The 12,500-nt window shown below is 39.2% G+C and overlaps 2 protein-coding genes across 6 annotated transcripts in view; one reads left to right on the forward strand and one right to left on the reverse strand.

Moving 5' to 3' along the window:
* Positions 1-4,896, forward strand: part of LOC135099528 (activating signal cointegrator 1 complex subunit 2 homolog) — a 13,681-nt gene extending 8,785 nt beyond the window's left edge. The window contains exons 5-7 of the mRNA XM_064001908.1: positions 1-87; positions 1,114-1,510; positions 4,767-4,896. The exon at positions 1-87 is cut by the window's left edge and continues 22 nt beyond it. Of these exons, the coding sequence (XP_063857978.1) occupies positions 1-87; positions 1,114-1,510; positions 4,767-4,892 (610 nt within the window). The 3' untranslated portion in view covers positions 4,893-4,896. The remainder of the gene's footprint in view (positions 88-1,113; positions 1,511-4,766) is intronic.
* The window catches only part of LOC135099535 (uncharacterized), a 53,974-nt gene that overhangs the window by 23,074 nt on the left and 18,400 nt on the right, over positions 1-12,500 (reverse strand). For 3 of the 5 annotated variants that reach the window (XR_010268077.1, XR_010268079.1, XR_010268074.1), the window contains exons 9-11: positions 11,797-11,901; positions 11,258-11,347; positions 10,264-10,477 (exon numbers count right to left, since the gene is read on the reverse strand). Coding sequence is in view for 1 of the 5 variants with exons in the window: in XM_064001921.1 (XP_063857991.1) it covers positions 10,346-10,477; positions 11,258-11,347; positions 11,797-11,901 (327 nt within the window). In the remaining 4 variants the exon portion in view is untranslated. Of the gene's footprint in view, positions 1-6,733; positions 10,478-11,257; positions 11,348-11,796; positions 11,902-12,500 lie in introns of those variants that run through there. The other 2 variants (XM_064001921.1, XR_010268083.1) reach the window with 2 other exon arrangements.

Here is a 12,500-nt window from a genome sequence, read left to right on the forward strand (position 1 = left end):
GCGTGAGGCCACAGGCGAGAAGCAGCAGGTGGCGGGACCTCGCGTGTACTACTCCCAGCTGCTCGGCCACTACACTATAGGAGCTGGGTGAGTGCCGCGCTGGGTGAGATGGACCGAAAGTCAGAGAGAGAAAGGATAGATAAGGAAGAAAGAAGCTTGAGTAGGGGATGATCAGAGACTTGTAATTTAAAAGAAAGGAAACGCTGCTGGTGAAGGACGGCGAAGGAAGAATAATACTACTGTAAAAATAACACTAGACCAGATTTAAGCTTTCTACACTAAAGAAAGGTGAATAAAGCACGTCAACTTAAAGTACTTCTGACATAACAGTACTTCAGTTTTAAACAAAATAATACTCCCTTTTTTCTCTCTTTTGTCTTCCTTAAACGATATTTTTTTCGAGTAATTACTCTTAACTTTACTAACATGAAGGTGGTTGATTGATCTTTCCCTGATGATATATCCCTCTTTTTAATTGGGGTTCCTTCTTTTCTTCTCTCTTCCTCAACAAAGGGCATAATGGTTCTTTTGACCTCTTTCCTTTCTTCTCTGAGCAATATTTCATTGAGTAATCGCTCTTGATCTTTTATTGACGTGAACCTTGATAAAATATTTCTTTCAAAGGTCATCTCCTTATTTATTCCTGCTCATCTTTCTTCTTTCTGCTTCCACGTGGTGCAGGAAACTTTTGTTAATTTTCTCTTCTATCCTCCTTGAAAATAATCTATCTAGATATTATTTTTTAATCTTACTATTATTTTTCTTTTCTCTCTCCTTCTGCAGTGAATAGGATTATTTTTCGCCTTCTATCCTCCACGAATAATAATCATCCGAGTCGTTGTTTCTTGTCTCCTTGGATCGCATTCTGAAACATTTCAGCGTCTTACCTCAATTACTTCTAATACGCTCTAATGAAAGTTACTGAGATTTCCAGGATTTCTTTCATGATTCTATGACTAATGGTAATTAAATAAAGATCTTGTACCATTAAAGAAAAAAAAAGAAAAAAAAAAACAATTATGAGAACACGCCTTTAAAATAGTCCGTATAAGAGAATAAGGCTTTTAAATGTAGTGTACGTGCCTTTATTAATATGGATGTTGGTTGGTGCAGGTCCGGAGTGCTACTGCCTGACCCCCACGCCAGCCACCACGACTGCCGCCACCGCCACGTGACACAGCAGGGCCAGCAGCAGCAGCAGGACACGCCGCAGCACCTACAGCACGACAAACAGCCTAAGGAGCAGCACCAGCCATACCACCACCACGTCCACCATCAGCAGGAGCAACAGCAACACCAACAACAGCAGCAACAGCAGCAGCAGAATCAGCAGCCGGCACAAACCCAGCAGGGGCAGCAGCAACTGGACCTGCTGGAGTGCATCTCGCGGAAGTCAGGACTGCCCCGCTGGTTCATTGCTGTCACCATCTTCACCTCTGCCCTGGTAATCCTGTGGCTGTGCTTCACCCTCACAGCGCCGCCCGAAGACATCAAGGTGGTGAAAACAAAGGTAAGATAACCCCAACTAATTTTCTTTTATATTTTTTCAGCAACTTCTTAATTATTTCTTCTTTGATTTTTGTTCTTCGTGTGTCAGTGAGTGACAGGATGGAACATGGTTTTTCGCTTATTTCTGTCCACTACATCTTCTCTTCTTCTCATTCTTGTTTAAGCTCATCTCTCCATTCCACTTCCGTCTTTCTTCCATAGTTCTCATGTGGGCTGGTTTAGTTGTTGTTGTTGTTGTTGTTGTTTTGTTGCTGTCATCGTCATTCTTGTTATGTTCTTGCTGTTCTTTATTGCCGCTGCAGTTGTTGCTAGTAATGGTGGTGATAGTGAAATACATATTCATCACAATCTTTCAAGTAGCGATCGTTTTTTTTTTTTTTTTCTTTTAGTCAGAATGCATTAATATACAAGAATCCAGTATTCTCACCACACACTCACCTTTTAAAATAATCCTTTTACGAACACAGTAAAAAAGCAGTTCAGTAATATCCAGATAGAATTCACGATAGCAGTGGAGCACGTACATTAGTCACCCAATACCACGGATAAAAATCTACGTACACACCCACCCAGTTTTCTCGCAGGATATCAAGGAGAGGTCGGAACCACAATATAGGAATCACTGAACTCTTTAAGAACATAAGAACATAAGAAATAAGGGAAGCTGCAAGAAGCGACCAGGCTTACACGTGGCAGTCCCTGTATGAAATATACCTACCTATTTCCATCTATTATCCCCATCCATAAACCTGTCTAATCTTATCTTTAAAGCTCTTTAGTGTCCTAGCACTAACAACATGATTACTGAGTCCGTTCCACTCATCTGCCACTCTATTTGAGAACCAATTTTTTCCTATCTCCTTCCTAAACTTTAATTTTTCAAGCTTGAACCCGTTATTTCTTGTTCTACCCTGGTTGCTGATCTTAAGAATTTTGCCTACATCCCCCCTTGTTATAACCCTTATACCACTTAAAGACTTCTATCAGGTCCTCTCTTAATCTACGTCTTTGTAAAGAATGTAAATTTAACAACTTCAATCTCGCCTCGTGAGGAATACTCCTCATCCCCTGTATCCTTTTAGTCATTCTCCTCTGTACTGATTCTAATAGACTTATATCTTTCCTATAGTGTGGGGACCACAACTGCACAGCGTAGTCTAGATGAGGTCTGACCAGCGCCAAGTATAACTTTAATATTACTTCCGGCCTTCTACTTTTAACACTCCTAAAAATTAATCCTAGTACCCTATTTGCCCTGTTTCTGGCTTCTATGCATTGTTTTCCTAGACGGAGTTCAGAGCTAACTATAACTCCTTAATCTTTCTCGTACCCTGTACCTACCAGAGTTTAGTTGTTTAATGTGTACCTATTGTGTGGGTTTCCTCTACCTAGGCTAAGTACTTTGCATTTATTGATATTAAACTGCATTTTCCATCTATCCGTCCATTCATTCATTCTATCTAAATCTGCCTGCAAGGCGATGACATCCGATTCTGACCTAATTAATCTACCTATCTTTGTGTCATCCACAAATTTACTAACATCACTACTAATTTTACTATCCAAGTCATTGATATATATTAGAAATAACAATGGCCATAATACTGATCCCTGTGGCACCCCACTAATTACATGATCCCACTCAGATTTCGAGCCGTTTATTACCACTCTCTGTCGCCTGTCACTAAGCCATGACCCTATCCAGCCTAACACCTTCCCATCTATCCCGTGTGCTCTAACCTTTCTCAGGAGCCTTTGATGGAGTACCTTGTCAAATGCTTTACTAAAGTCCAGATATAAGATATCATAACTATCACCATTATCTACTGCCTCGTACACTTTACTGTAAAAACTTAACAAGTTTGTCAGGCAAGACTATGCACTTATTGATATGCATAAGTATTCAAACATAAAGAATGAGAGTAAATACGTGTTATACATATTCATACACGCGCGTCGTCAGAACCTATTACTTTTCTTCAAATAATGTTTGATTTGTTAGTGGTGTTACGTCACTACTTTGGAGAGAGAGAGAGAGAGAGAGAGAGAGAGAGAGAGAGAGAGAGAGAGAGAGAGAGAGAGAGAGAGAGAGAGAGAGAGAGAGAGAGAGAGAGAGAGAGAGAGAGAGAGAGAGAGATGAATAAACTATCTTAGTAAATGTCAAGTGAACATGATGTCTATTTTTTCTATCAATATTTTTTTACAAAGTGTACATCCGTCAGTCACTCAAGTAAATTATATTGTGAGCATCGTCCTTTCAATCACTTATTTTTTACGCCAATTCCTGTGAGCATATTTAAATTTCACACGTGGAACAGCGTTGTGACTTTTTATATATTACAGCTTTGATACATTGAGATGTCTTTTTTTTTCTTTTCTTTTTTTTTTTTTTTTACCTTTTTTTTACCATTTTGTCTTACAGATCATCACTGGCGTATTTGCTTTTTGTTCGTCGTTTTGGTTTGAATGACTATATAATTATGTGACATTTTTCTCAAGCCTCTCTCTCTCTCTCTCTCTCTCTCTCTCTCTCTCTCTCTCTCTCTCTCTCTCTCTCTCTCTCTCTCATCACTATCGTCTGTGAATGTCCTTGTCTTTCGTCCTCCCGTTTTCTTTTTTTTTTTTTTTTTATTCATCATCGCTTACGTTTACTCCTTGTCTCGATGCTCTCACCTGCCTGTTCGTCTGTCCGTCTGCCTTGGTTGTACTGCCTTGGCTTTAATTTTTAAGCTCAATTCATGTCGCTAGAATACACTTTTTTTCTTACTGAACTTCGACGATTTATTTTTATATGCATTTGTTTTGTTTGTGTGCTTATTGCAAATCAATGTGATGTTTCATTGTTTTGCGACACACGCACACACACACACACACATGCAGTGCACACACCTCTCTTATGTGTCTCGCTTTTTAATGTTTTGTTTTGTATTTGCTTTGTTTTGTTTTATGTTCACGATCATTGTTCGCGCCTGTCTGGCTAGTTCTCTGTTTGTCTGTCTGTCTGTCTGTCTGTCTGTCTGTCTGTCTGTGTTGTGGTAGTCACTAAATTTCAAGCAAACTACCAATGATTTTCGCGGCTTCTGTGTTAGTTTGTCTTCTTTTTTTTTTTTTTTTTTTTACCATCCTAATAAAGCCTGTCACCTTATGAAATATTAATAAGAAAACGAAAAACCGTTTCCACTTGTGTGCTAGGAGAGTCTATTATTTCAGCATTTTCTCAAATGCCGCGGAAGACTAACTCTGTCTCTCTTCCTCAGCCGCCCGAGCTGGAGCTGGAGGAGGACCTGGATGACTATTTGGAGGACGACCTGACCTGCTCCGAGAAAAAACAGTTGCTGGCTCAGGCCGATGACGTCATCAAGATTAAGATTGAGAATGTGTAAGAGAGAGAGAGAGAGAGAGAGAGAGAGAGAGAGAGAGAGAGAGAGAGAGAGAGAGAGAGAGAGAGAGAGAGAGAGAGAGAGAGAGAGAGAGAGAGAGAGAGAGAGAGAGAGAGAGAGAGAGTTACAAATCCAAGATAAATAAATAATATATATATATATATATATATATATATATATATATATATATATATATATATATATATATATATATATATATATATATATATATATATATATATATATATATAATTGTCGTTCCATATTCAATGATGATGATGATGAACAAGGAGAAAGATGGAAGGAGAAATATTTCCATCCTATGCGTGTGTAACAATCGGCCCGTTTGCTTCCCATTCTAAGATAAATGCAAGACACAAACACATCGACCACTGACTTCACTACGAAACTGGTGGCGCCTATTAACATTACATAGAGGAGAGAAGCTATCCTAAAATAAAAGCAAGATCGCCACATAACTTCACAACCTAACCGAGAGAAGTTGTCAATAAGTAAAGGACAGTGGCATATACGGAACTTTACAACAAAAGGCAACGAAAACACGCTCACGTTCCATCTTTCACTAATGTTTCAAGTTCAATGCGCACAATAAAGGTCAAAATGATTGTGATATTTGTGCTTGTGAGTCAGCCGGCGATGATAATCTATTCAAATATTATGTATGACGGCAAATGTTTACGAGGTCTGATAGGGAGGAAGAAATAGACACCTTCAGAATAAAACAAGAACGACAACCTCACAGTCCGAATTACTACAAAAAACGTAATATTTTATCATACATATGGGAGTAAAAACTGACGAAACAAAACCAAGAGGAGCATAATTTTGCAAGTGAAAACATTACCAAATATCTGAAAACAAAAAGAAAAACAACATATAATCATCTTGAATCTTCCAACCGTGATTATTCTCGTGTGAATGGCATCTGAGGCCTGATCGTGCGTACAACAATTTACAAGTTGCGTACGATAGATAATCCAGGTGAAGCATAACAAAACATCGATCCTTTGCAATACTCGGGCGATGGAAGGATAACACGTAAGGTAAGGTCGAGGAGCGAATCCCGTGGAGCAGATGATGATAAGATTTTGATGTTGGCGTAAATAAAGTAACCCTAGCGTTTAAGTCCTGTAGAGAACGCGTCATAATGATTTTTAAGACCTGTTATTCCTGTGACCGTGCATTCTAGCGCCACACTCTCAGTTGTTTCCGTGTTAGTGGGTAGCGAGGGGGCCCTGGGAGGCTCGCCAGGTCCGTGGTGTTCTTGTGTTGCCGCCATAATACTCCATAACATACTTTTTATTCATGTTGCTATAGGGACGCGGGAAGCTGAGCCGTGACGTCACTTCCTTCATCCAAACACAACCAAAAATTATATCTTGCAAAAACTCCGATCCGGAAAAAAAACACAAAACTCCCTTAAGTAAACAAATAGTTTCGTAGGGATCCGCATGTAGAGATTTAAAGGATCCGATGGGATGTGGTACAAAATACAGACCCCGGATTCGTTTCGCGTTGTGGCTGGATGGAGCGGAAGCAGAGACTGACGTGTGTAGCCGTGAGTGCCAGCAGCAACCCGCCAGTAAGATGTGAGCATTATTATTATCATTACTGTAAGTGTTTTTTGCACCTCAGCAGGCAGCCGCGTGGATGAGCGGGTGTGTGTGTTCCGTGCCCCTCGTCCTCTCTCCCTCTGCGTCCCTCTCGCCCACCAGTGCCCAGTGTGGAAACACTTGGCACTCCTTGACCCAGCGGTGTTCTTCTCATTGCAGAGTTGCCGAGAGAGAGAGAGAGAGAGAGAGAGAGAGAGAGAGAGAGAGAGAGAGAGAGAGAGAGAGAGAGAGAGAGAGAGAGAGAGAGAGAGAGAGAGAGAGAGAGAGAGAGAGAGAGAGAGAGAGAGAGAGAGAGAGAGAGAGAGAAAGCTGCCCTACCATATGTTCATCACTGCACAATTCAATGTTCACATGTTTCATTCAATTTAAACCCAAAAAAAGTATGGAGAGACATTGAAATAAAATAATAAAATAAAAGAATCCAGCAGCATTAATTACACAAAAGAAAAAAAAAATCATAGGACAGCACCTCCAGACAGTCCGTCAGCCGAAAGACACACGAGAATTTACCTTGAAAACCACACTATTTTTCCTCAAAGCTGACGTACTGCCTGGAGCCGCCTTAGTTAATTATGAAAGTATCTGTACAGCTGTCACTTTTCTCCTGTGTCCCTGGGATGTCTAGTGTGTCCCTGGGATGTCTGTAGTGTCCCTGGGATGTCTAGTGTGTCCCTGGGATGTCTGTAGTGTCCCTGGGATGTCTAGTGTGTCCCTGGGATGTCTGTAGTGTCCCTGGGATGTCTGTAGTGTCCCTGGGATGTCTGGTGTGTCCCTGTGATGTCTAGAGTGTCCCTGGGATGTCTGTAGTGTCCCTGGGATGTCTGTAGTGTCCCTGGGATGTTTAGTGTGTCCCTTTGATGTCTAGTGTATCCCTGGAATGTCTAGTGTGTCCCTGGGATGTCTAGTGTGTCCCTGGGATGTCTAGTGTGTCCCTGGGATGTCTAGTGTCCCTCGGATGTCTGGGTTGTCTTGCCAGTCCTAGTAAGTCAAGGGCAAGATACACAAAGACAAGCCAATGTTGCCCTTTGCTATTCATCTCTGCCTGGTCTTCACACCCTGCACTAGTTCACGAGAGGAGCACCAAGACCAACAGAGCGCAACTGGCTGGCCCGGTTGTATCTCTTGCCTGCTTCACATTCTACGCAGAGACAATTAAGCAGACTATTTTCTTTTTCTTTTCCTTTGATTCTTTCTTTATTTTTGTTGTTTTTATAAGCCATTCTCCACCCTCCTCGTTTTAAAGAATAATAAAAGGATGATAAGAATAAAATAATGGATGTGTTAATCTTCTGGCTCGTAGATAGTGACAGTATTTCACATTCTAGGGAGAGACAATTGCGCAATCTGTTTCTCCATTTTTTTTATCTATTTTTTTGCCCTTTTTTTTTTTTATCGGTGTTCACCCTCCTTCTCACGGTAGAAATCCATAAAAAGATGACAGTAAGAATAGAATAGTGGATACGTAAATAATAACAGTATGACATTTGTTACTTCATCTGAGTAACATTAGATGACTGAACTGAGCATAAATAAAACAATAGGTACTGGAAAGTCTGGACTCGATTTCTTTGTCCTTTTCTGTCAGCGGTCGAAATTATAGTCTTAATGTGCAGCAGTTCATTTTATTATATTTGTGGAAAACCTTGAACATTCATGTGACTGCATTATTTTTTTTTTTATATTTCTCTTTCAGAAATGGCATGTTTAGCGTTCTCCCCTCCCCCCTTTTTTTTTGCGCCGTTTTCCTGTTGCCTGTAGCCAGTTGTCCTCTTACACACGTACATGCAAGAAATAACACTATCTTCACCAGCTTAATCACAACAAGACACAGATATGGTGTTTACATCAGTATAAATTTCTCCTTGAATAACGGCACACGATACAATGCTGAGTATCGAACTTGCGATGATACAGAATGAATTATCACCAAGACAGTCACTATAAAAACCGTATTTGCACTTAAATAAACTACCGGGTAAAGAAAAGAGTAAATAAATAAACTGAAAAATGTAAACTGTCATCAAATAAGTGCTGAAATGTCGAAAGCTTAATGGATGAGAAATAAAATAAAAAAATCTGATCGAAAAAAATCTGATCGAATTACCAGGAACGGATTACAAAAAAAAAGAAGAAAAAAAAAAGAAAAACTGATCGGAACAAAAAACTATCGGGAACGAATAAAAAAAAAAAATTCGGATGAAAACCAAAAGAAATTTATCAGAACCAGAAAAAAAAACATCAAAACAAGTATTATTCAGGAAAAATATCAGATCGAAAGAAATCACACACAAAAAAATAATAATAAATAAATAAACAAGTAAAAAAAAAAATAGATCGAAACAAAAAAAAAATTACCAAGAACGAGAAAAAAAAAGTAAATAAATAAATACAAATCTAAAATACTCTCAGTTACAACGAAATGAAAAAAGAAAAATATACAAAAATCTTTACGTGTCCACAGATAAAAGAAAACATTTGTAAGTCACCTGCCTCTCCTACACGAAAAAAAAAAAAAAAACAGATAAATAACCAAGCGTTTTCATGTCAAGCAGAGCATAATAAGAGCCACAGGTGTCAGCAGGTAACCAATTAATGTCAGGTACGTGTCTAATTACACGTGAGCGAGGAGCACCAGGTGAAGGTTGTGAGTTGAAGTCAAAAGGTCAACAAAGGATGATAAAAATAATGTCGAAAAATCAACACGAAACGAACGAGGGAAGATAAATAAAACGATAAATATGTGGACGGGTCATCAGTCAAACAACACGAAAATAAATAAAAGTAAATAGATAAACTAATACAATACGTGAAAATGTGATCAGACAAGTGAGTGCATGAAGAGAAATTATAAACAGGTAGAAAGAAAAGAAAAGAAAGAAAGAAAGAAAGAAAGAAAGAAAGAAAGAAAGAAAGAAAGAAAGAAAGAACAAAAGCAAAACAGAAAGAAGAGTCTGGTTACAATCTTGGAAGTTAAATGTCAGAAAATAAATAAATAAAAAGAAAAGTAAATAAAGAAAAGGGAGAATAAATAAGAAAAAAATAGAAGGAAATAAGTAAAAAAAAAAAGAAAAGAAAGAAAAAAACGAATAACTACAATTTTGCTCATTACTAAGAAAGAAAAGCAAACGAACAAAAGAAAAGAAAAAAAACAGCTGATAACAAATATTCCACATCACGAAAAAACAAAACAATAACATAAAGCAGGAAAGAATAAAGAAAATAAAAAAAAAACAGAATATAAACAATGAATAACAAAATAGCAGCAGAAAACAAGACACAAAAACGAATAGAAGAAAGAGAAATCAAGTAAAAAAATAAATAAACAATGAATAACAGAAAGAACGAAAAACAAGACGGAAAAAAATAACAAAAGAAAGCGAAACTGCAAAGTAGAAAAATAAAGCCAAAGAATAACAAAAAAGAGCGAGAAACATGACACACACAAAAAGAACAAGAGAAAGAAAGAAAGAAAAAGAAATCATAAAGTAAAAAAAATAATAATAATAAAACCACAGAAAAAAACAAAAAAGAGCGAAAGAACACTAGGCTGATAAGGTGAGACAAGAGACAATAAAGGCAAAAGTTGGACTCTCAGACAACACTAATAATGTTCAGCCAGTGAAAAGATTACGACTTTATGTAATGTAATTGATATAATATGCAACTGTATAAATGAAAAAAAAAATGAATAAATAAGAATACAAAAAAAGAACAAAAGAGACATCAGCAGGCCAGCATACCTCACGTTACAGAGTCATTAGGTCAACATAAAACAGGCTCGCGGTGTCAAAAGGTCGCGGGTCGAGGGGTGAGAAGGCGAGGCTATTTGAGAACATCGAGGAGGTAGAGGGTGGAGCCTGAGGCGAGGGCGAGCCGCGTCCCTTGGTGAGGGCGGGCCACGTGGGCGTCCACACACCACAGGGGCTGACGGAGACCCCGCATCACGCCCACGGTCTGTTAAGAAGTAAAGAAGAGGGATGAGGGAGGGTCTCTCTCTCTCTCTCTCTCTCTCTCTCTCTCTCTCTCTCTCTCTCTCTCTCTCTCTCTCTCTCTCTCTCTCTCTCTCTCTCTCTCTCATGCCTTTGTCTAGTTACTCAAGAATCGTCTTCAATTACTGTATTTTTTTTTCTTTACTTTCTCTCCTCTTTTTTCACTAGCTGTCCCCGGCCCACGCCCGACCACCCACACAATCTGCCTCACTTTCGTAACCTCTTCCTTCTTTTCTCCTTCCCCCCAACGACCTATCACGCATCTCTGCCTTCTATCTACTCTCTGCTCTCCTTATGTTTTCTAACGCTAATTTCTCAACTTCATTCCTTCCTTCCTCACTTATTTCATCTTTTTTTTTTTACCTCTCTGGTTATTTTATTCTCGTATTTCTATCCTCCATTGCCTTCCATTGCGTTGTATCTCTATTTTTCACTTCCATTTCTCCTCCTCTTCTGCCTATTTAAGGCATCTGCATTTATTCAATCTCAATCTTTCATGTCTTCTTCTTTCATCTCATTTCTTTTCCTTCTCTTTTCTTTCTTCCTCCCTCCTTCAATCTCTTTTCTTTGAGTCACCCCCTTCTCACCAGTTATCATTTCAAGTTCCTTTTCTTCATCTCGTCTGTCTTCCTCCTGTCTCATCTTTCCTTCCTTGCTAACTACGGCACCATAAGTCACTCATTCACACATTCATTCAGTCAGTCATTCATTCATTCAGTCAGTCAGTCAATTTATTCTTTCTTACCGTGTTGTCGAGGGTGGTCAGTCTTAGCAAGTTAGGGTCTGTGCCTCCCACCACCACCGTGTCCTTCCCTACCCACGCCACGCAGTACACCTGAAGAGAAAACGAAGGCATGGGAGACGTCTTTAGACGCGCAGAACTCTCCTTCTGGTAGTAAACTTTGTGGAAGTTCTGAGTGTTTTAATATTTATTGGTAATGGAGTTCTGTGTGTGTGTGTGTGCGTGTGGTTTGTATGTTTTACCAGGAAATTATGTGAAATGCATAAGAAATTAAAGATTCTTTTACTTATTTTCATATTCTATTTATTATACTTTTTTTGCCACTGAATTATGAGGATATACAGATAAAGAAATGTTAATAGCAGTAGTAATCTGTATAGGTGTGCATGAGACATGAGGGCTGTAGTATATACATGTGTGTGTGTGTGTGTGTGTGTGTGTGTGTGTGTGTGTGTGTGTGTGTGTGTGTGTGTGTGTGTGTGTGTGTGTGTGTGTGTGTGTGTGTGTGTGTGTGTGTGTTGGGACATGGGAGACACACTTACCGAGGTGTGTGCTGCCTCTGAGTGGAGCACGTGGGTGAGTTTACCAGTGGAAGAATCCCAGACCTTCACGCTGTCCTGTCCTCCTCCCCAGCTCCCACTCAGTACCTGCCACGCGGACACAGGCTGGCTGATACACTGACTGCTAGAGTGATTGATGAACTGACTGACAGATTACTTGACTAACATATCGACTACTTGATTAACTGACTCAACTGATTGACTGGTTACAAGAATGATTGATTAACAAACTGACATATTACTTGACTAACAAATCGACTGCTTGATTACCTAACTTGATTGGCTGGTTTTGTAGCCGATGCACTGCAGTCAGATGTTGCCTCTTAGAAGTACATAAGAAAATAAGAACATGAGAAAATAAAGGAAGCTGCAAGAAGCCATCAGGCCTACACGTGGCAGTCCCTGTATGAAACAAACCTACTTACCTATTTCCACCTATCATCCTCATCCATAAATTTGTCTATACAGCACCTCTAGCACTAATCAGCACTAGTATACTTTTCTCCTTTCACAGTGCCTAGCAACGTATCCTTCCTACCTTTAATGTTGCAACACTTTCTCCAGTCACTAAGCACAAAGCAACACATTTTTTTTCTTTCTCATTCTGTCTCATGATAGAATATTTTCTCTCTCCTCATTACCTCACAACACTCCCTCTCTCGTCTCTTATTTGTATCTGACAATGC

The sequence above is a fragment of the Scylla paramamosain genome, chromosome 4, assembly GCF_035594125.1.
Source record: "Scylla paramamosain isolate STU-SP2022 chromosome 4, ASM3559412v1, whole genome shotgun sequence".
NCBI classification, from domain to species: domain Eukaryota; kingdom Metazoa; phylum Arthropoda; class Malacostraca; order Decapoda; family Portunidae; genus Scylla; species Scylla paramamosain.